A 23,476-nucleotide genomic window follows, 5' to 3' on the forward strand; every position below is an offset into this window, starting at 1 on the left:
AAGAACTATCTCGAAAACCGAAAGCAATGCGTAGCTGTGAATGATATTACATCTGATTACATCAACGTTTTTTTTCTGGTGTTCCACAACGCTCGGTTCTTGCGCCCCTCCTATTTCTGATCTACATCAATGATATTCGTTCATGCGCTCAGCCGCCTATTCAAATGTGCCTATTCGCCGATTAACGCGTAGTGTACACAACAGTGAATACTGTAGCACGGCTGAATCTGCAGTCGTCACGGCGCACCAGTAATCCCGTGATCTGTTACCTCACGTAGGCTTCACTATATATGTAACTTGCGCAACCGCAATAAAGTTGTTGCTCGCCCAACTGCTGGCCTGGCTACATGGTAGCAGCGGTGGCAGCGAAACCCAGCCAATATGTCGATGGCGTCCACGCTACTACCGCCCCCGAAGCCTATGGATCCGTCGCACGACCCTTGGATTGCCTGGAAAACTTGGAAAAGTGAGTTTCTGCTGTTTTCCATTGTTACGCAATTGAACAAGCAGCCAAAAGACGTTCAAGCAGCCACGTTGCTAGTTACCATAGGCGAAGAGGCTAGGAAGTCGTACAGTACCTTCAAGTTCGATGAAGCGGAAGACAGGAATGACGTTGAAGTTCTGATTAAGAAATTTGAGGATCATTACAAGCCTGCAACGAACTTAACATTCCAAGAATTCCGTTTCGGTTCAAGGAACCAAAAAGAAGGCGAGATGTTTAACGAGTGGCTAACAGAACTGCGTGTGTTAGCGAAGAACTGTGAATTTGGGGACGCACCAGTGATCCCGTGATCTGTTACGTCACGTAGGCTTCACTATATATGTAACTTGCGCAACCGCAATAAAGTTGTTGTTCGCCCAGCTGCTGGCCTGGCTACAAATACCAGAGAGGATCAGGTAAAACTAAATGATTCGTTAGCTGCTGTACAAAATTGGTGCAACATTTGTGGTGTGACGAAGAAGATCGGCAGGCTGAAAAGTCCCGTTGCCATCGCATGGCACGTACCCAGTTCGTTCGCTGGCTGCGCCCTACCTGCTGGTGCTGAGTTTGTCGCTGCTGCTCTACGAGCCGAATAAACCCCCTTTACAATTGGTGGAGGTGCTGGGTACGTGCCACGCGATGGCAACGGGGCTTTTCAGCCTGCCGATCTTCTTCGTCACAATCACCTACTCATGTCTCCGCCAATCTTGCAGCATTTTGATCCCAGCGCACCTACAGAACTTCACACTGACGCCAGTGGTGTCGGCCTTGGTGCCGTGCTCGCACAACGCAAGAACACTAATGCCGAATACGTAGTCACCTATGCCAGTCGTGCCCTCACGAAACCTGAGGCCAATTACTCAGTAACAGAAAAAGAGTGCCTGGCTATCGTATGGGCTCTTCAAAAATTTCGTCCATATGTCTACGGTCGATGCTTTGATGTGGTGACGGATTATCACGCTCTTAGCTGGTTGTCCAACCTAAAAGACCCGTCGGGCCGCCTCGCTTGGTGGGCCCTCCGAATCCAGGAATATGATATCCGTGTCGTTTATCGCTCTGGACGCAAACACGCTGACGCCGATGCCCTCTCGCGCTTTCCAGTGACTTCAGACAGCAGCACTACCGACAGACATGACATCTCACCACTTGACATCCTGGACATGGCATCGGAGCAACAAAAAGACCCATGGATCGTCATGGTGTTCGACTTTTTGTCAAATCCTCCGGCAACTTCGGCACCTCGAGCGCTACGCCGACAGGTGCAGCATTTCACAATCCAGGATGGACTTTTATACCGCCGCAACTACCACAATGAGGGCTGCAAATGGCTTTTAGTAGTGCCTCGCCACCTACGACAAGAGTTCTGCTCCGCTTTTCATTCTGACCCACAGTGTGGTCACGGCGGAGTGTCAAAAACTTGCACACGGCTTTGCCTACAATATTATTAGCGAGGGATGTACACCTTCGTCCACAAATATTTACGCTCCTGCATTGCCTGCCAGCAATGCCAATGTGTCCCGCATCTCTCCACCACATCTCTCCAACCACTTCCCTGCCCAGCTCAGCCATTTGACCGTGTCGGCATTGATATCTATGGGCCTCTTCCATCTACTGGCGCGGGCAACCGGTGGATTGTTGTCGCCGTAGATCATTTGACACGGTATGCTGAAACCGCCACCTTGCCTGCCGCATCAGCAAAAAACATCGCCTCGTTCATTATAAACAACTTCGTTCTCCGCCATGGCACACCATGTGAACTGTTGAGCGATCGGGGCTGCGTATTCCTCTCAGATGTCCTGCAGTCACTCTTATCTGAATGCCAAATTATTCACCGCACTACTACTGCTTATCATCCACAGACCAATGGCTTAACAGAACGATTCAACAGAACTCTTGGTGACATGCTATCAATTTATGTTGCATCTGACCACTCCAACTGGGACCTTGTACTTCCGTTCGTCACTTACGCATATAACACTGCCTCTCAAGCCACCACCGGATTCTCACCATTTTTTCTGCTTTACGGCCGGCCGCCATCCCTCCAGCACCATTGATACAGTTCTCCCGTACCGGCTGGACCCTGCTGAATGCTCACCTGTTTCTACGGTTGCTCAGCACGCCGAGAAATGCCACCAACTGGCCCGTTCGTTGACGTCTGCTCAACAGTGCCGCCAAAAAGAATGCCATGACCTCAATCCTCCCCCTCACCCCTTTCCCGTCGACTCACTCGTGTGGCTTTGGGTCCCGCCTGTTGCTGCTCCTGGCTTTTCGTCCAAGCTCCTCCCGAAGTACCACGGGCCCTACCGCGTAGTTGCACAAACATCACCAATGAACTACGTGGTCGAACCCGTATCGCCATCTTCCGATCTGCGTCGTCGGGGGCGAGAGACTGTGCACATTGACCGGCTGAAGCAGTATTACGATCCGCCCACCTCTTCCTAGGTTGCCAGGATGGCTACTCTTCAATTCCGGGGGGGATTGTGACGAAGAAGATCGGCAGGCTGAAAAGCCCCGTTGCCACCGCGTGGCACGTACCCAGTTCGTTCACTGGCTGCGCCCTACCTGCTGGTGCTGAGTTTGTCGCTGCTGCTCTACGAGCCGAATAAACCCCCCTTACAGGGGGATGAAACTGAATGCATCAAAAACTACCCGTATCTCCTTCACTCACAAGAAAAATGCGCTTCAGTTTACATACACAATAAACAATATATCACTAAGAAAATACGAGGAGGTCACATATCTCGGGGTCACTCCTACAATGAAATTAGATTGGGAAACTCATATAAATAATATGTATGACAAGGCCCTAGGTAAACTACATTTCTTGAGAAGAAAAGTTAGAAACACACCTCCTAGTGTTAAATGCACACAGAACCCTCATTAGACCCTCTTTAGAGTATGCTGACATTATTTGGGCCCCACACCAGAAGTATTTAACCGAGAAACTAGAACGCATAAAGAACTTAGCATTGAGATTTATATATTCACAATATTCACGTCAAACGAGCATTACAAACCTGCGCGTCAAGGCTAACGTTCAATCACTGGCTCAACGTAGAATGATTTCCAGATTAAAATTTCTATGCTTACTTTATCACGGCTCCTATTGAGTACCACAAGTAACATACATTCAAGCGCCATTCAGACTTTCTGCCTGAACCAACCATAATAAATCAATACGACACCATCCCAGCCATAATAACACTCGCAAGTACTCTTTATTCCCACACGCCATTTCCCATTGGAACATACTACCCTCTAGAGCCGTAAATTGCCCATCTGCCAACGCAATTATTGACAGTATTGAGAATCTGGAATTCGAATGGTGATATTACCTGTATTTCATATGCAGCCTCTGTAGATGCATTCTTATGGTAAACGCTGTTTCGCCTGCTTCCCGGACGGCTCATTTAAACAGTGTATATATTTATTGAGTATGTTCATTTTTGTGTGTGCTAATGCTCTTTGTTTTGGATACACTAGTTTAAGTTTATTCTTTTTTTTGTACTGTATTCCATGTTGTAACCACTCCTGCATGGGCCCGACGATGGCCTGCAGTATTGTAAAATAAATAAATAAATAAGAATGCAAAAACAATATATGTATACATATATACACATATATACATACACACACATACATATATAGATATAACAAATTTCACAGAAGTTTACAATAAACACAAGTTACCATCAGGAAACGTTCTTTTTTTTTAGAAATTATTTTACATACTTGCAAATATATATGTGCATCTATGTTAAAAAACATAAAAAAAGAAAAATCTGCATATAGGCTGTTGCTTTCGCGACAGACATCTCGGCAACGTAGCCCAGGGCGTCGTCACATCCTTGAATTTTAACAAACGTGAAGACGCCCTTTGCAGCATCCAGTTTACAACACGAAACCCTGCCACGTGGTTCGGGCACAATCACTGCAGTGGAAACCTGGATTCTAGGAATAGTAGTTACTAGTGTGAACGTATAAACAAAATGAGAATATATGACAAGTTCTACGGAACTGTTGGAGCAGTTGACAATACACATCTATAAGAACAAATCCAATATTTTAGTTATGTTTAGAGATAACACATCAACATGTTGGTTAAAATAGTTAAGTAGGGAAGGTAGTGTATGTTTAAGGCATTGGCAGCCATATTTAGTATGTGAAAAAGGGATCTGCCATGGTGCCTGGTGACGATATGAATATGCACTTCTATTTTGTTGTAGAGTTGCCGGGGCTAGGAATGAATCGAGTTTTCCCAGCATAGCATTTCTATAGCTTAGTAATGTTTTGAATTTATATATGTCACGGGCTCTGATTATTCTGTTTTGTTGGAAAAGCTCTTGCGTATGCTCGAAAAAACAAACGTTCGCTATCGCCCGAATTGCTTTCTCATGAAGTATTTCCAGCATTTGAATATTTTGCGCTGTAGTGATACCCTATATAAGTGAACAGTAACTGAGGTGTGGATGGAGAAGAGCATGATAAATGAGACGCTTAACTTGAAAAGGTAATGCACTTCAATTGCAATTTAACACACCAACAACTTTTCATACCTTTGAGCAAATATGACTAACGTGTTCATTCCAGGACATATGCTCTGTGAGTATTATGCCTAGGGTTTTTATGGATGACGTAATGTTAATTTTATACAGACCCCACACAATATTATCTGACAATGTAGTAAAACTTCCCAGAGCATGAAAAACAACGCATTTTGTTTTGGTTTCATTGAGGATGAGGCCGTTTGCCTTAGACCATGCTCGAAGTCCATAACAAACGGAGCTTGCTATAGGTGTTATTTCTTTTAAATCTTTACCTGTAAAGAAAACAGAGCAATCATCTGCATACGGACAAATTTACACATATCGCTCACTTGTACAATATCACTAATGTAATACAGGAAAAGTATCAGGCCAAGAATGCTACCTTGGGGCACACCCGCTGTCAAAGATTTTATCTGCGATCTGTTCTCAATAATTTCAGCAAACTGACGTCGGCTTTCTAAATAAGATCAGATAAGTTCAAGTGTTATTCCTCGGAAGCCATATGTTTCCAGCTTTATCAGCAGCAATTTCTGGTTGACCCTATCAAAGGCTTTGCTGAAGTCTAAGTATAACCCTAAAGTCAGAAAATTTTTTTCAGTGTTCTCTAGAATAAGCTTCTTCTGTATACTTAAAGCAGTTTCCGTAGACCGCTTTTTCTTAAACCCGTGTTGACAGTCGTTTAGCAGGCTATGTTTTTGCGAAAAATTATCGATATGAAAGTTAAAAATTTTTTCGAGTCCCTTTGATAGCACAGGAAGTATAGATACTGGCCGATAATTGCCCATATTATTTTTGTCACCTCCTTTGTGAACTATTACTCTCGCTACCTGCATATTACGCAGGAAAACTCCGGTTGACAGGAAAATATTAAAAATGTACATTACTGCAGTTGCAAGTAAGTCTACGACGTACTTAATTGGCCTAATTTCTAAATCATCGACGTATCGACTATGGCTATTCTTCAAGGATGGAAATGTTGTAATCATCTCAGGGATGCTAGTAGGCTTTAGGAATAAAGATTCTCTTAATGAAGCGGCATGCATTGTATCTTGAATGTCGTGATCTATGCATCCTACTTTAACAAAAAAATTGTTAAAATGGTCTGCAAGTTCTGTACCACCTACAAAAGTGCAATCAATGTTCAACGTATCCGTTTGTGTATCGACTGACTTCCGATTTAGTGCTTCGTTTATTTTCTTCCATACTTTGACACTTCTGCTATTACCTCCATGGAGTTGTTAGTTGAGTTTTCTTCTCTATTAGTTGCAGGTGTGCCTAATACAGTGTTTTCACTTTAACCTCCTTATTTGCCTTTCTTCACTCTTATTTCCACTCGAAAATTTTGAACTTTGAGTGCCTATAACCTATATTAGGAAGTAGCCGCTAGCAACACTTGGGGAAGCAGTGTTCTTTTTTATTTCAAGCATGAATGACATTGTCATTCACTGAATTTTGTGTGTAGTGCACAAAGCATCACATGGCAATAATTTCTTTGTTAAAAGAACTATAAAAGACAGACTGGCAAAGATTACTGCATATTTCATTTGGGATAAGTAAGTTGAAAACCTTGTATTGTTTTAGAATGCTTTTCTTCCCAATTAGATGTTTTACAGGAAAACATTTTGCAGCAGAAAATATGTTCCTGTGTCGTTCTTCCAAAAGACATAGTGAAACTTGTGATCCCACTTAGTGTCTGCAAAACTGAATGAATTGGTTTTATGTGCAAGATTAAATTGCCCAAATTATACGGAATTTTTAATGTTAATTATTAAGCTCAAGGATGTAATTAATGCTTTGAAACATTCGTTCTATGCTTCCATATATGTAAATGTAAGCTTTCACACAGTGAACACACTAAATTAGAAATATGCCTGCTATCCATGCTTTTTGCGCGTTGAAGGAACTTGCATGCTTTTGCATGTTTAGGAAATTGCCTTTCATTCTGTTTATACGGCATAATTTTCTCACCTATACTAGTAGCTACAGTGTACTGAGGTTGAGTGCCAAGGCAAGGAACCCAGAAGTTTTATGGGAATAACTACCCAAAATTACTGTCGATGGATCTGGCAGTGGGGGCGGTTCAGGAAGTGCACTGAAACTTGGAAATTAATGTTCAGTGTGACCTGCAGCATTCTGGAGTGAGGGTCTGCGCTGGAAGGAAACTATGAAATATGTTAGCAACTAGTCAAACATTGTTTTAACTCCAATGAGTGCTTTTAATGGTGCACAATGGGAAAGGACAACCAGTGACATCGATGCGAGCCTTCCGACTCTAAAGTTTGCTCTATGCATTCCTCTGTGTCGTTTCATCAATGGCAACAGGGCAGGCGCGTACGCTGTAATTTTTTTCGAGGGGGGGGGGGGACAACCTTAGGTCTCCTTCCTATGCAAATTAGGGGAAGGGTACCTTTATTATACAAATATGAATAATGCCCACCATTCACCATAAAGACACATAAGGCCTGTGAGATGCACCTCTCCTTTACATGGCAAACAAGGAACCACATCAAATGGACTCACGCTGGAAAGAACTGCAGGAAGAACTCTACCAAGAACAAGTAAACAAGTGAAAATGTAAATTAAAGATTTCTATAGTAGAATACATAGCAACCATGGCACGTGAACCGCGCGGGGTTGTGTTGCTTAGCCAGCCAATCACAAAAGCAAACAAAATCATCGTCATGTGGCCTTTTCAACAATGCATCCTACTTGATAGATCCGGAGAGTCTGCTGTTCTTGAAGAGCCTTTTCATCGGCGGAAGCAGTGAGGTGTGCAACAGGCATGGACAAAGTGTATGGAGTCTGAGCATTTCACTCTTCAAAAGTCTGCGGTACAGTTCATTTCACTGCTGAACCCGTTTTACTCATGAAACTTCACTGCCAACTGCACTGAAACTTGAAAACAAATAGTTGCAGCAAAGCAAGTATTTTATAATTTTCAGTTCGAAAAGAATTCGACTTTCGCCATTATACTTTAATAAGCGAGGGAAAATGTATAAAATTTTGCGCTAATAATTTTATTTTTGTGGTCACCGCCTTATTTGCCTAACAGGAAAAGTTTGAAGTATGAATTATTTGCAGCCTCGCAGAGGAACAGTGGCTGGCGGTTATGAGGCCGTGGGCGGGGCTTCGCTGCATACTTAAGTTGCATCCGACTATAGTTTCGTTTTTTGAATTACCTCTAGAAGAATGATAGAGAAATATATATTTGCGGAACATATTTGCGGAACAATCACATTTTTTTTTGATCCCTCGTATACTGCTCTACTAAGTGCCAAACTGACTCTTATTGTTATTTGGGAAGTTGTGTAATGATGCGTGGCCACCAGTCCCGTGCAACAGGATAGACTGCAGGACGCTGTGGTTCTGGACATGCTGCACCCACTGTGAAAGGTTAGAAAAAAGCCCACATAAGCACAGCAGAGAAGTGGCAACATTAGGCGGTTTGACTGATAACTGTACAAGCGTCATTCAAGACACACGGAATTGTTCCTCACTTCTGGCGGCGTTTACACTAACGAACGGCACACGCATTATCAGCATGATAGCATTGCCTGTTACTTTCCTGTCGGGAATGATAACGCGCATGCCGTTCGTTACTGGAAAGTACCGGGCTCGCCGCGTTAAAGAAAGGAAATGCGGACAAGCAGATGACGATTATCGTTGTGTGGCAAGAGGGTATAATTATGCTTAAGAGTGTATGCTAGCCACCATACCCTTAATATAAACATATCTTCTCTGTAAAAAAAAAAAAAAGATTAACACAGCGATTTTTGTCTGGCGACAAAAAAAAAAGAAGAAGAAAGTTGCTTCCAAAGGTTGTGCGCATCTATTAGCGGCGAGAATTAGGAGTGGCGCCCTCTCGCGAGTGACGTCACGGCCAAGACGCCGCTCGCTCCGGCTCGCTCGGCTGCCGCGCGCGCTCGTTCCCTTCGTGTATGCTTGAGGTATGGGTGGCTCAAGCCGTACGTATTGAAGAATACGTCGGCTTCTTTCAGCTGCCATACCTTAACCACAGTTTCCTCTTCAAAGGCGTGTGAGTCGAGAAACTTTGCGGCTTGGATATCGCAAGCTAAGTAGCGTTAAAGGGGTCTACTAGGTTTTGCAACGCATATATGCGCCGTGTCTATCGGTAGATTTTGACTAAAAAAAGAATATCTGCAAATTCAACGCGCGAAGTTGTGTATGATGCTTCGCTAAACACTTAACATTCATTTAGTATTTAGCTATGAGATAAGAAAAATTTGGTAATTGGCGTCAACATGTTATCCGATGTTAGAAAGACACTGCCCAGCGAAGCTGTCATCACGATTCCTATTACTCTGGTGTGTTGTTCTATTCAAATATAGCCATTCATTGTTGCGTAAAAAATTAGGCGCGCATTTCTTATGAAAAAGTTTGCTGCTACTTTCGTCCCCCTCTGAAACAGGCCTCCAAAAAACGAATTGCTCATGGCTGCTAACACGACGGCGCGTCATGTAGAGTATTTACATAGTTAATTCACAAACACCATAGTAGCAATCACCTGAGAGAAAAGTTTCGTTGTTAAGATCGAGAGCCACTCAATTGAAAGTGATGAAATGTTTCATAGTGGCCCTCAGTAGCCTTTATCGACAATATGGCACACCCCTGATCACGTAACGGTAGCAATCGACTGTCCGTATGGCGAGGCACGCTATGTTCGCGAAACCCATCAGTTCACTACAACTTCGAATTAAAACCATAAAGCATTTTTTTACAGCGCCAACTGGAATGGCTAAAGTATTCTCGAGCTACTACACCGCAGCTTAGATTGCCTACAAAAGGAAAATTCAAGCACCTTCTGTCTCACAATGTCTCGATCCAGCGTTATTTAATTATACAAACGGATAACAATTCGCTTCGTCGGTACATAAATTAAGGCTAAATTAAGTTTGCTCCAATCCAATCGCAAACATTCATAAAGAAAGCACCACAAGCCTTGCATATACTTTCACTTGATTTCTGACCCTCCACCGGGGGAATTTCGATATCTTGAATATGTCCCATACTACTAGTCATTGACGCTTCGACGTCTTTCTGGCTGCAGCTATGCGGTCCAGCAGGCATGCTTCACTAAAAAAATTGGGCCGAGCAGCCTGTGTCTGTTCGCCAAACAGATTCGTCATGTATATTCCTCAAGCAACAAGCACCAGTAAATTTCTCAAGTGAGTTTGATTTGATTTATTAATTTCCATTTACACACACACATGTACAGCGGAGTGGTAAATGGAGGTGGATGAGGGAAAAAAGCCGCACAGACGTGGCTTGAGGTAACCTCACCCCCTTAGGTACGATATGGCTGCATGGGGTAACACATCAAGCGCCATATAAATTACATTTATTTAGTGGCCATAAAACATTGCAGTTATACAATATATGAAAGAACAGTAAAATATTTCCACAATAACAATGCAAAACACACTGCGGCATTGAAATAAATAAATGATATACACTAGGTAACATAGACAAAAAAAGAGGAACATAACATACATTATTAATCATTAGCAAACGCGCTCTAAAGAGTCGAGTTGAACGTGTAGCACGGAAAAGGGAATATATATTGGTACATTCCTATTTGTACTCTGTAAATAGCTGTAAGCCTTCATTAACTTTACTTCAAGTTTCCGCCGCTTAAAAAAAATAAACATGTGAAGAACCGCCTAATGTTGACAAGCAGGTAAAGAAGCAAGTGAGGCGTGTGGAATCTAAGCTCCAGTATTAGTTAAGTCCCCGTGCTACTGCCGAGCGTTTCTGTGAGGAAATGCAAAAATTCGATATTATACTATGAACTACTCGTCGTGAGCAAACCTGTTTTAGCGGAATAAAATCAACGTGACTGCTGTAGAAGTCATATATAGCCAGCTTTGTGACATACTTGTTGCACCGCGGCAGGTATGGTATCATAACTGGATTCCTATAGGCTATGCTTTTGTGATTGTCTATCCGCGTATGAAAAACCCGCAATGGGCTGGTCTGCGTCGCTTCGGCTGGCACTGTAGCGTTGCCTTCGAGAGCTGCATTGTTGTCTAAGAACTTAGCTCTTTGAATAAATGTTCGCAAAGGAAGACGTCGTAAAAATATATTTGAGACGACCACCATAAGTATACAAGCAGAGAGAACGAGGGCGAACAAACGAAAACACCGCAGAAAGCGCCCGGACAACGCCCGAACTGTAGCAGACGACAGGCGCGAGTCCGTGCCCTGACGTCACGCGAGCGGCGCTCGCAGCGCCGCTCGTGTTCGTTCTCGGGGCTAATAGCCAAGCCGATCCATGCCTAAAGCTTCCCAAAATGGCCGATTGCATCGTCGAAGTCGTTAATACACTCTAATCGTTCACTTGATTTTTCGCTGCATTGGCAATGCAAGCGGTTAATTTCGCCGAATGAAATGTCTCGACGCTTTTCAGCGCCCGTCTCGTGCTTCTAAAAAGAGCTTGCGGTATTGGCGTGAACAGACAGGCAAGTGGACGTATTTATTCTACAGTTATTGAACAGTTACTTATCGATGCATCTTGAAGTTAGCCTAGAAGCTGTCGTTAAAAGTTCCGTCTTTCAGTAGACCTTGTGCAGCGTACTCTCAGCTCAATACGAAATTCTTTACTGCGTTCTCGAGTTTTGTTTAACGGTAATGAGAAGGAGTTAGATAATGCACATAGGCAAGGTTTTGTCTGGTCTTGCAGGAGTCCCAGGTGCTTTTTGCGCCGCGTACACTGTCGCAATCGTTACACGTCTGAGGAACCAGACTGGCGGCGCATAGGTAAAGCCGGCTGCCAGTGCAAGCCGCAGTCCCCTACATTGTCGCTATAAAGAGGAAATTTGTACGTGTACTAAGGGTACGCAACGTTTCTTTGTTCAGTATAATTTGGCGGTGCCTCCAGCAGAGAAAATGTGGATCCCGTACTGCTCCTTCGGTTTGGGCTCGGCAATGCCACCGCGTGGCGGGCGCGTTTCAGAGGAAGTTTTAGCTCGGGTGTTCCAATCTAAATACATGTAAACGGAGTATTCGTTTTTCTCGGCAACCACTGCACCAAATTTGACGAGGTTTGTTACATTTAAAACAAAAGCTTAGAATCTAGAATTTCTGCTGGGTACACAAAAGATTTAAGCGAAACAATTAAAGCAGAGCGGGGCATGGTGCTTTCAGTGCCCAATTTTTTATACCATGTAGTCTGCGTCAGTCTGATAAAAAGGTCAACAAAGAGTGATACTGCACTAAATCAAGTATCTTGAAATTGGGAGACATACTAGGGATGCTTCTGCAGCAGACATGATTGGCCAGAGAGGTTAACAATGTACAGCTGCTTGCAGTGACCAAATGCACAGCACCATCAGTTTTGTGCCATGCTATAGTTCTATCAAAACCGCCTAAAATTCTTGCAGCTTTTTAGGAAAGGATTAGTGGCACATAACAGTGTGCCTATTTTTCCTGTTTTTTGAATGTATATTTTGCTCCCACGTAGCTGATGTTACTCAAAGGTTTATAGTCCTGAAAGCTTGTTTGCTTTGTTATGAATGTTACCAAAAACTTACGTGTGCAAGCTTACCCCTGCCCACACTAACGCAGACCCAGTGAGTTTATTTAGTATGGAAAGCTAAAACAATGTAGTGGCTGCACTATTGTTATGAATCTGTTGTAATGATAGATGTTGCTGATTTTATGGAGTGCTTGTTTTCATCACTCAGGATATCACCCAAAATGCTAGGAGGCAGAAAAAAAAAAAAGATGTATATATTGTTCACAAGATATGGTTGAGTAGAGACTGGGTGGTGGCAACTGATTGAGGGAACGAGCTCACCTGCGGATCTTGCGACCACAAGAGGTTCAAGTAGATTTTATCGCATTAAAGTGCAACAAGTGACTAGAAAAAAAAGACTGGGCATGTCATCAAAAGATACCGTTGGGAACAAAAGTCTATGGATCTACACGCACCATGAAATACCCAAATTTCTTTTCTTACTTCCCATGTTGGCATACACTGGTCCACAGTAAAGTTGCAAAATGGGGTGGGCCCTCCATTTCATTCCTACTTGACAAAGTTGAGATTTCTTAATTCCACTCTTTTTAACTCCCCAGAATGCCAAGAGTTGTACTATTTCTCCAACTTTAAATGAAATTCTTACTATAGTTGTTTACTAGTTGTGCCTTTCAACAAAAAACTTATTTTTGAAGTTCTAACAACATTGCAGATAATGTTATGCTTCTTTAACAAGAACATATTTGCTTTGTGACCTTTCATTTTTGCAGTGCGTTGTGAGCTGTATAATCTCTCTAATATCTACTCTTCTTGACAGTACATGCATGTTACCTGCGCAAGTGTAATTTATGAATAAATAATGTGATTGCAGAATATATTCAGTAATGTTAATCTATAATGGCATCAATTGGGCAGATGTAGTTGGAATGGAACTGGCACAGTCCTGTAGTGCTAAACCTTCACTAGTATAAGACTGCAAAAACAGGTTTGCCAATTACTCTAAACTAGACTAGGCCAAATTTTTTTACATTTATAAGTTTTTACTGAATACTGGCTCTTTCATTATCTACCTATAGGTCACTATCTCTGCCGTGGTACTTACCAACAAAATGGTATTCTACTTATCGTGAAATTCTGAAGTCCTGGAGACTGTTCCAATGAGGAGCTTTAATTGGACTTAAACACTAACCTTTAGTTGCCAAGAATGATTCTATTTAGCAAGAGCATGCTTGGACTATGACACAAGGATGGAGGCCAAAAAAGTTACTGCCCTTCCACTGCTGTGAAGCGGGGTGCAAGCGAAGCTTGGGATCTGAGGCTCTTTGTAACGCCTCACGGCGAGGGCGGCACGTCAACGTCGACCCCTTTCTCGAATGAGTTCCCGGTGCCATCAATCAAACACTGCCTGTTCTTTGGCCAAACGCACAACACGTGGCCTGCTCCCACTGCCATTCCTTCAATGCAGCCTGCTCTTTGGCAGAACAGACCAAACGCGGCCTCCCCATCTGACTGCTGGGCCTGAACTGGTGTGGGAAACTGCGGGTGTAGGGCGAACAAACACGCGAACACACCCTTTCCCTCCTCTGGAAGAAGGGGATGCCCATGATTGGCTCATGCCTTGCGCTGCTTCTACTTACCCACCTTAAAGGCAGCGTTTGATGAACTGACAGTGGCTGAATCGGTTAGCGTGGTGGTCTCGCGATCCGGAGGTCGGTGGTTCGAATCCGCAGCCTGATAAGCAATTTATATTTTTGCGCAGCTTGGGTTTTTTCGCGCGGTAACACTGACACCAGTGAGGCAATACAAGCTTCTGTTAGAAAGGTTGCAAATGGTTGCATCTTATGCCCGTTCCTGTTGATGTGGACATTCAGTGTTATTTTTCACTGTCAGAAGTATCCTTGAAGAAAGGGGGGGGGGGGTCAACAAAGTATCAGCACTAAAGAAGCAACGTCGACGTACATGGTAGTTGAAATAAATCGATGATTAAATGTTGATTATGCTGTCATGTACGACGCACAAATTGTTAGATGGATCTGGCGAGCTTCAAGCTCACGTGTCAGCACTCTCATTGGCCTGTTGACCCGACGCCGCTACGACAATGGGACGCTCACCGCTTCTGTTGTAACAGTTCCTCCTGCTCGGGCTGACCTGCCGGCCTCCCGTCATTCTGGAACTTGGCTCCGTGGGTGTGTCACGTACCTTGGACGCGCATGCGTGGTCCCCTTGGCCGAGCCCTGTCAACAATGGTATCGTCGATCTACCGCAGAACGAGGGAGCGCCTACGTGCGGCACCAGCTTTGGCGGATGACGGAATCATCACCTGGCAACGCGGGCAATGCACCAGCACGAACATCGGATCCGGCGCGCAATATAAAAGCCCGCCACAACTGCTCTCTGCTGGGCACGACGCCACTACGACAATGGGACGCTCACCGCTTCTGTTGTTACAGGTTAGTTACCTGGACAATACCAGTGGCTATAAGTGCAATAATCGCTGTCTAATAGCGGTGTCGTGCCCGATTGAGCTCTATGACAGTGTCAAACGCGCACTCTGCTGCTTTGTGCGACTTGTTGCGATTGATGCTGTCTGGGGATGTCGAACTTAATCCTGGACCTGAAGATTCTGTTTTAGACATTGTACACAGGATAGCAGCAGGCCAAACTGCAATTTTGGTGGAGCTTAAGGGGATAAAAGAGAAGCAGGACGCCACAGACGTTGAGGTGAAATGCCTTAAGGACAGAGTCGCCACTCTCAAGTCCACCCTTAGCCTACGCGAAACCTTTGGGACAGACATACCTGACGGCATCCAGTCATTTTCACGCCAGTTAAAAACCATAGCTTCAAGGTGCGAGGACGCCGAAAACAGATTACGTAGATCAAATTTACTGTTTTTTGGCATCAGCGATGAGTCCGGTGAAGATTGGACGACTTCAGAGCAAAACGTCGTCAAACTCTGCGCTGAAAGGCTGGGGCTTACTTTATCAAGCGACCAGTTTGAACGAGTGCACAGAATTGGTCGATTCGCTCATGACAAATGCAGGCCAATAATCGCTAAGCTTGTCACATTTAAAGACAAACAGAATATTTTGGCTTCTGCAAGGAAGCTAAAAGGCTCCCGCTGATCTGTCCGCGAGGATTTCGCGCCAAGCACTCACTTAGCAAGAAAAAAGCTGTTAGAATATGCAAGAGCACAGGACAAACCCTGCAAACTTTCACTTGACAAGATGCGCATTAACAACAAGGAATACATGTACAATGTTGATAGAGACACCGTCGTATTATGTAACAGATAGCTAAAGAAATCTACGGGGGCGCAGGTCCCTAAACTTCCCTCTTCTACTGAATCATCTCGTTTGCTCACAATATCGTACACTAACATACGCAGCATACTAAATAAGCGCGATATATTTTGTTCCTTTATAGAAGATAGCAAACCCGACGTTCTAGCTCTAACAGAAACATGGCTACACCACGATGTTTCAGATAGTGAAATTTTTATAGAAAGTGACATATTCAGCATTTATCGGCATGACCACAATGATAAAAAGGGCGGTGGTGTCTTACTTGCAATATATAAAAGGATTTCTTCTTATGAAGTTGACACCTCATCACTTGAGATTATCTGGGCTGCCTGTCAAACCATTTGTGGAAACATATTAGTTGGTGTCTGTTACCGCCCCCCTGAAGTGTCCCTTCCATTTGTTGATAAACTACGCGAAAGCATTGTTACTGCCATGCAGAAATGTTCAACTAGTTATGTTTATCTGCTTGGCGATTTCAATTTTCCCCAAATCAATTGGCCATGCTTGTCATCGTCATGCAAGCACGCAACCGATTTCATTGAATTAACCTTGGACTTAAATCTTTCTCAGGTAATCAATCAACCCACCCGTGACAATAACCTCTTAGCTTTGGCACTAACTACCGCACCTGAAACCGTGTGTCCTGTGTTAATTTCTGACGGTTTCAGTGACCATAAGCTGCTTCAGCTGACGCTCCGAATTCCCATGTTATTCACTGGGTTTCAACATAAAAAAATTCGGGATTACAACAAAGCTAACTACATTTCCATCAACAGTGACTCATTCTTTCCGTCTTTTTCCCAACGTTCCGTTAACTCTTTCGTTACCGCGAGAAAATGGCCGTTTTTCATAGGTCTCGGAAGAAATTTTTTTGCCAGTACAAATAATATTCCAGAACACGTTGCAGCATGCCAAATTGCACATAATGAAATGCTCTTTCCAAAAACATAAGTTACAAAGCAAACAATTTATTAGGGAACATACAAAAAATTCGGAAAAGTGCCATTTTTGTGGCGAGTTGATAAAAACAAGAAAGAAAAGGCACAATATCTACATACACATTATTAAGAAAGAAAATTTAGAATATACATTTTGAAGATCAATGACTCAGGAATACTGTCTAAAAAAATTAATTCTCTGTACCGCGCCGTTCTTCAGCTACATAAAAAAAACTAAAGACCGGGAACAGCTTCAGCGCTCGTGCCATGCGGTGAAGCAGTTGCGCGTTTTCGTGAGGCACAGGTGCACTTCGCAGTTTTCGCAGAAAACGTTTGTCTTTTGTTCGATTTTGCGTTCCTGATAGCACATCCTGCAGTTTCGCCTTTTTGGCATCTTTTGCGGATGGTGCGGCACTTCTTTTGGGACAGGATGTACTCTGGGAACCTCTTCATCATCAAGCTCGAGCAGCTGTTGGGTGAGCTCCATCCGAAAAGAAAGTTGGTCGAAGTGGGCGCTCCTCTGCAATTCTGGTGTTGAGAGGTGTTGCTGGCGGTGCTCTTGAAAAAGAATGAAGCTATTCACAACAGCCATGTCAATACAATGAAAGAAGAGCGTCTTCCACCACCTCACGCACTTCATCAAAACGTTATAGGATGCAATCAGCTGATCGGACTTATCAACTCCAAGCATCCCGGAATTATAGTCGTCAATCAGCACCGGCTTTTCGATTGGGATGATAGTCCACACGCCGCCTCTTCTCTCTTTCCTTGTGGCTGTAACATGCCTGTTGGCAGTGTGCGCTGTTGACATCATGTGAACAACCTTCCTGTCCTTCCATTGCAAATACAGGATGTTGTTCCGTCGGAGCCACCGAACATCACCTCTCTTTGCCTTTTTCTCCCATGACACGTCCTTCAATTCAGATGGGAAGCACCGACGATCTTTACGTGTCGTGCCACAAGCGAGGGTTTTGCGATTTAGCAGGTGAGCAAAGAGAGACGCAGATGTGTAAAAGTTGTCCATGTAGATAACATATCCTTGATTGAGGTATTTATCGCACAGTTGTGTCACCACATCAAATGCTAGTCCACTTGCACTAGCTGTTTCCCGTTTGCCTGCGTACACATAAAATTGAACGGAATAGCCAGTCTGCGAATCAGCAAGCACCCACAATTTATATCCCCACTTTACAATTTTGTCCCGCATGTATTGCCGAATACCCGATCTTCCTTTCGATTTGACCATTCTTTCATCCACAGAGAGGTTCCGCGCAGGTTGAAAAAGTTCTGCTGATGTAGTGTTCACGTGTTGCAGAAGCCACAATACGCGGTGCAGCCTGCCGTGCGTAGCTACAGTAGTCGCCTCCGGATCAGTGACACTTAGGAAGCGCAGAAGTGCAGAAAACCGTCTCCTTGGCATAACGTTCCGAGGAAGAAGCCCTGAAAAAAGCCTACTGGTATTCCAGTAAAGGTGGATGCGTGGCACGTTCACAATGCCCATATAAATGAGCAGTCCAATGAACTTCACTAGTTCGTCGGGAGTCACTTCCTTCCACGACCCATCTCTTTCAGCATAGCTTGGAAGCTCCAAAATATGCATCCAAGCATATTTATTCGTGTTCTTGCAGATAGTATTTATTACTTCTGCGGTGAAGAACAGGAGGAAAAAATCGCGCGCCGTTGTAAAGCGTCTTGCGCTGCTCCGAAGTGCTGGGCCGAGATGTGCTCCGGGCGGCCTTGTTGGTGTGAACTGAAGTTTCTTCACAGCCGGTGGCAGCACATCCTGGCCTAGCGACGTACGGACCCTGCAGATAGCAAGAATAGCTCTAAGCTTGTGCACAAAGGTCGGCAGATAAGCGCGCGCGACGCCGGTGACTGCTCAAGGCCGTAAAGGTAACTCACCGGTGAGCAGCTGCGGATGTCCCGGGCTGACTCGAAACATCGTCGCCGTCAGAGCTTGAAGCAGAAGTACTGTCATCTTCGGACTCGAAGCTCGAATCCTCGTCACTAAAATCAGGTGCGGGTGAAGAATACTTTCGAGCAGAACGCTTTCCGCGCGGCGCAGTTGCGTCCGACGACGACGCCATGGCAGAGACCGGAGCGACTGGCGTTGTTGCGATAGTAACACCGGATGCGGCCCTCTGGCGGATTTAACAAGAGAAGCGAAACCAAAACTGCTGCAAACTGGCTGTAAAGGCTAGGTATACATGTTGGACATGCGGCGGACCTTCAGGAATGCGTTTTCGTGGAATAAAACCACCCGGACTCCAAGTCAAAGCTCACTAGTGAATAGCTGGCGTCATTTTCGGGTAATTATCCCCACTCAACGCCGCCAGATAACAAAGCCGACAATATGATTCAATATTTGACTTGCTGGGAGCCTTTTGATCACAAAAATTTGACGCTAATGCTGAATTACCACGAGTGGCAGTATTTTTTCTCAAGCGCGGCCGCCACGCCCCCTTTTGCAACAACACGCGCACATTAGTTCTCAAAAAGGCGCATCAAAAATCAGAACGTCGCCAGAGCGGGAAAATTTAAACTGGTTCTACAAGTGCACTGCCTAGACTAACCACTGGATGGCGCTAGCTGCACGAGAAACGATTCCAACATGTCGAAATCGGCCGTTTAAAGCATCGATCACCGGTGATCGATTTGAATAGGCGTGGTAACGAAAGAGTTAATGAAAACTGGATACTTTACAAAGACAAATATATTCCGTACGTTTCGGCAGCGAACGACAAATCTAAACCATGGTTCAATAAAAAACTTCGAACACTACGTAATAAAATAAAAAAAAAACGTCTGTACCGCAATGCTATAAATCGGGAGAGTCCTCATGGAGCAAGTACAAAAATTTCCTTAGTGAGTACACTTTAGCCTTACGCACTTCTAAAGACAAGTACTTCGCTCACGACTTACCTTCTCTCCTGAAGACTAATCCGCTAAAATTTTGGCAACCGTTAATACCCGGTCACACTTCTGATATTTCTCTGCTAGACGACAAACAACAACCTCTTTCAGACGGGGAATGTTCATCACTATTTAATGCATATTTTTCTTTTGTTTTTACGAGGGAAGACCATTCTGATATTCCAGTGGTTCCGGATTACGATTACCCATTTATGGCACCCATAAATATCTCAACTGAAGGCATTGTTAGCCTCATTAACGGACTTAAAACCACATCCGCTTGTGGTATTGACAATATTAACACTAAGCTATTAAAAAACACAGTATCTACTTCAAGTGTCATCCTATATCATATCTTTAAGCAGTCCTTGTCGTCTGGTGTCTTGCCCGTTGACTGGAAGATTGCGAAGGTTGTCCCCATTTTTAAAACTGGAGATAGACATAGGCCTGAAAACTATCGCCCAATATCGCTAACATCTGTGTCATGCAAACTATTTGAACACATAATCGCCTCGCACATTTACACGCACTTAGAAAAAAATAACTTTTTCTTTCAGAAACAGCATGGCTTCAGGAAAGGTCTATCTTGTGAAACACAGTTACTAGAATTTACCACCGATCTACATAGCAGTATGAACAACAGTCAACAAATAGACGCCATTTTCCTGGACTTTTCAAAAGCATTTGATCGCGTTGCCCATTGCTGGCTCATTTCTAAAATATCTCATCTAGGTATCGACTCACTAACCCTTTCTTGACTTAGAAACTTTTTCTCCTTCTCCTGTCACTGAGGTCACGTCTGGTGTACCACAGGGGAGTGTGTTAGGGCCTCTGCTTTTCCTAATATTTATTAACGACCTACCTTCAAACATTTCCTCCTGCATACGACTGTTCGCTGACGATTGCGTTGTTTACCGACAAATTAATTCTATTAACGATCATACTGCCTTGCAGCATGACCTTCACATTATTACCGACTGGTGTAATATATGGAAAATGTCTCTTAACCCTTACAAATGTAATAATATATCATTCTCACGCAAGTGCACTAGCTCCATATTCACATACACCATAAATAACACGAACCTGTCACGTACCACTACTTACAAATACCTTGTGTAAACCTCACTAGTAACCTTTCTTGGTCTCCGCATATCACTACAATTTGCGCAACTGCATCTAAAACCCTTGGCTTTCTGAGGCGCAACTTGCAAAATTCATCTGCTGACGTGCGTAAATTAGCATACCTGACATTTGTACGCCCGCAATTAGAATTTGCATCAGCTGTATGGTCACCACACCAAGAATATTCAATAACCATGCTGGAACGCATCCAGAACAGAGCTGCCCGACATATAACTCGGAATTTTGATCGAAAGTCAAGTATAACGCAGATCAAGCTCAATATTTCTTTACAGCCCCTAGACATCCGCCGGAAGATTGCTTTGCTCTGTCTATTTCACAAATATGTTCATTCCGATAAGCCATGCATATTACCCCTCAAAACCCCCGTCCGTACGTCTTCAAGATTACATAATCATTTTAGCTTCTAGCGCATTTTCGGTAAAACCACTGCTTTCAATTTATCTGCTGTACCTCGTGGCATATCCACCGGAATGGTCTTCCCGATGATATCGTCACGATAACTGATCGTAAAATATTTCGTGAACGCCTGTGCATGCTTTTTACATAATCTCCTTCCTTTTATATATCCGCTATGCTTGATCATGCTGTGCTTTGTTTTGTTTTTAGTTCAGCCACTGTACAGTTGTCTTAGGTTTATTTTTGAGTTGTTTCCATTGTACTTAACAGTTCTTTGTTACATTGCCCCCCTTACTCAATACCCGACAGGGCCTGTAAGGTGTTTTCTAAATAAATAAATAAATAGAAAATGTGCAGCGTCGGTAAGATTAGCATTTCCTCTCTTCATGGTGGATCTACACGACGGACGGCGCATCACGTGACTACGCGTCACGGATTTGTGCCGTCCGCGCGTCATCCGCGACCCCCACGGACAACAAGGGCGCGATCTTGTACGCGTTCCAAACTCGAACGGAGGCGGTCCGTTCTTTCCGTCGCGAAATTGGCGGTCTGTTCTGTTGCGTTTGTCCGATAGCAGACAACACGGAATGATTGACAGCAGATATCACTTCACAATTGACGTCATGGCGTTCTTCACCGTTCAAACTGACCAACCATGTGCGGCTCGGTAGAACGGACCGCCTCCGTTCTATTTTGGAACGCGTACAAGATCGCACCCCAAATGCCGTGCTATTTTTCGCATCCGGATTTTGGGAGTCGAATGCTGCGGATTTAGCCTAGCATGCTCTACAGTCTGGCAACAAGCGCGGCTTTGGGATCTTTCTGAAACAGCTTCATCGCTGCTGACACCATTCGTGTCTGTTCGCGAGCGTGCGATTCGCACAAGAGCGACTGAAATGAACCTGAATGGATGAGGTAACTTTGTTCTTACATCTCGTGGAGCAGTTCGCCGCGTTGTGGGACATGGCTCTCACCGATTATGTGGACACGAGAGCATAACAAGACCTCTTTCGATGAAACAAGCACTCGTCATCATCCAATTCGGACAAAACGACAGCCATTGCGGCCAACCGTCGTTTCCTTTCGATTGCCATTTTCATTCAGAGTGAAAAACACGTATGACAAAGTCTTTGTTACACCGATGGCGCCATCTAGAGTGAGTAGAAACAAGCAATCATAATAACTTACGTCCACTGAGATCCGCCCGGACCGCCACAACATCGTCGAGGCCATGTTCAGCCATACAGCCACTCTAAGCCTACACGCAGAGAATCTGAGTATCTCTTTCGGAAACGGTGCCCACTCATCACGAATAGATTGCTGTTGAAGCTTCTGGGCACAAATATAAACCAAATACAAGCCTCAGTTTGAAAATTATGGGTCACACAGTGGACGATGACGACTTGACAGGTTCGAGGCGGACGGCAGTCGCTTCGGGTGGTGCCGCCATGTTTATTTTTCCGGCGCGGTCGTCTGCTCAGTCCGTCCGTCGTCTGGATGGGCTTCGCAGCCAGACGGGCGGCGGATTAAGCGTCCGCGGCACAGATTTGCACGGAGCCGTCCGGCGTGTGGATACACTATCAGCGTTGACTGCTGCATTGTGGCGTGGTGGAGCACTGCCATTACGAATCCCCTCACAAACTATGAGCTACCAAGCTGCACTAAGACCAGTGCACCAGTTTCAAGGATTACAGCATGCATGCATGCGTACTCAGATGTGCATACATACAAATTCTTGATTACGTCTCTCATTGTACTGTTACACTAAGGTACGTTTTAATACTGGATAAAATTGCTGCTTACTTTGCACATCACATAGCATTAATTATAAAAAATTCAGCATGTGCATATTATAGCCGGCTATATAAAAAAAAGTTACGGGGCTCCTTCCAACACATCATGCTATGTTTCGCAAGCTGTTCCAACAATTAAATAGATGATTACACAATGGTGGCCGCTTTTCATAAGTTAGCTTCGCTGGAATACATCCGTGTTAGTGGCAAAGCATACGAATTTGGTTTCGTGTCTTGGTGAACTGTGCAAGCTATTTCCGGCCCAAATTTCTTTTTAAAGAGTTGCACGCATTCACCATCATCATCATCCTACCTTAAAGTTCAATGCAGAACGAAGGAGCCTCCCTGCAATTATCATTGTCTTGCACTAGCTGATGCGAACTTGTGCTTTCAAATTTCATCATCTCACCTAGTTTTCTGTCATCCTTGGCGAAACTTCCCTTCCCTTGGCGCCCATTCTGCAA

General features: G+C 44.2%; 2 protein-coding genes and 1 long non-coding RNA gene across 28 annotated transcripts in view; 1 reads left to right on the forward strand and 2 right to left on the reverse strand.

Annotated features, from left to right (window-relative positions):
* LOC135896884 (medium-chain acyl-CoA ligase ACSF2, mitochondrial-like) overlaps positions 1-3,119 on the reverse strand; it is a 539,079-nt gene extending 535,960 nt beyond the window's left edge. For both annotated transcript variants that reach the window (XM_070522596.1, XM_070522597.1), the window contains exon 1: positions 2,709-3,119. In XM_070522596.1, the coding sequence (XP_070378697.1) occupies positions 2,709-2,840 (132 nt within the window). In that variant the 5' untranslated portion in view covers positions 2,841-3,119. The remainder of the gene's footprint in view (positions 1-2,708) is intronic.
* LOC139046763 (uncharacterized) overlaps positions 1-23,476 on the forward strand; it is a 57,490-nt gene that overhangs the window by 17,501 nt on the left and 16,513 nt on the right. For 7 of the 25 annotated variants that reach the window (XR_011507528.1, XR_011507529.1, XR_011507530.1 and 4 more), the window contains one exon: positions 14,652-14,973. The exons of 5 other annotated variants lie outside the window; for them this stretch is intronic. Coding sequence is in view for 6 of the 20 variants with exons in the window: in XM_070522602.1 (XP_070378703.1) it covers positions 358-466; positions 14,790-14,973 (293 nt within the window). In the remaining 14 variants the exon portion in view is untranslated. Of the gene's footprint in view, positions 1-357; positions 467-10,760; positions 11,508-11,530; positions 11,882-14,651; positions 14,974-23,476 lie in introns of those variants that run through there. 13 more of the 25 variants (XM_070522603.1, XM_070522608.1, XM_070522606.1 and 10 more) reach the window with 8 other exon arrangements.
* LOC139048120 (uncharacterized) lies at positions 16,775-19,442 on the reverse strand. Its single transcript, XR_011507526.1, has 2 exons — positions 18,667-19,442; positions 16,775-18,569 (listed from the first exon to the last, which is right to left on the reverse strand). It is a non-coding gene; the product is annotated as an uncharacterized lncRNA (long non-coding RNA).

The sequence above is a fragment of the Dermacentor albipictus genome, chromosome 7 (genome assembly GCF_038994185.2).
Source record: "Dermacentor albipictus isolate Rhodes 1998 colony chromosome 7, USDA_Dalb.pri_finalv2, whole genome shotgun sequence".
NCBI lineage: Eukaryota > Metazoa > Arthropoda > Arachnida > Ixodida > Ixodidae > Dermacentor > Dermacentor albipictus.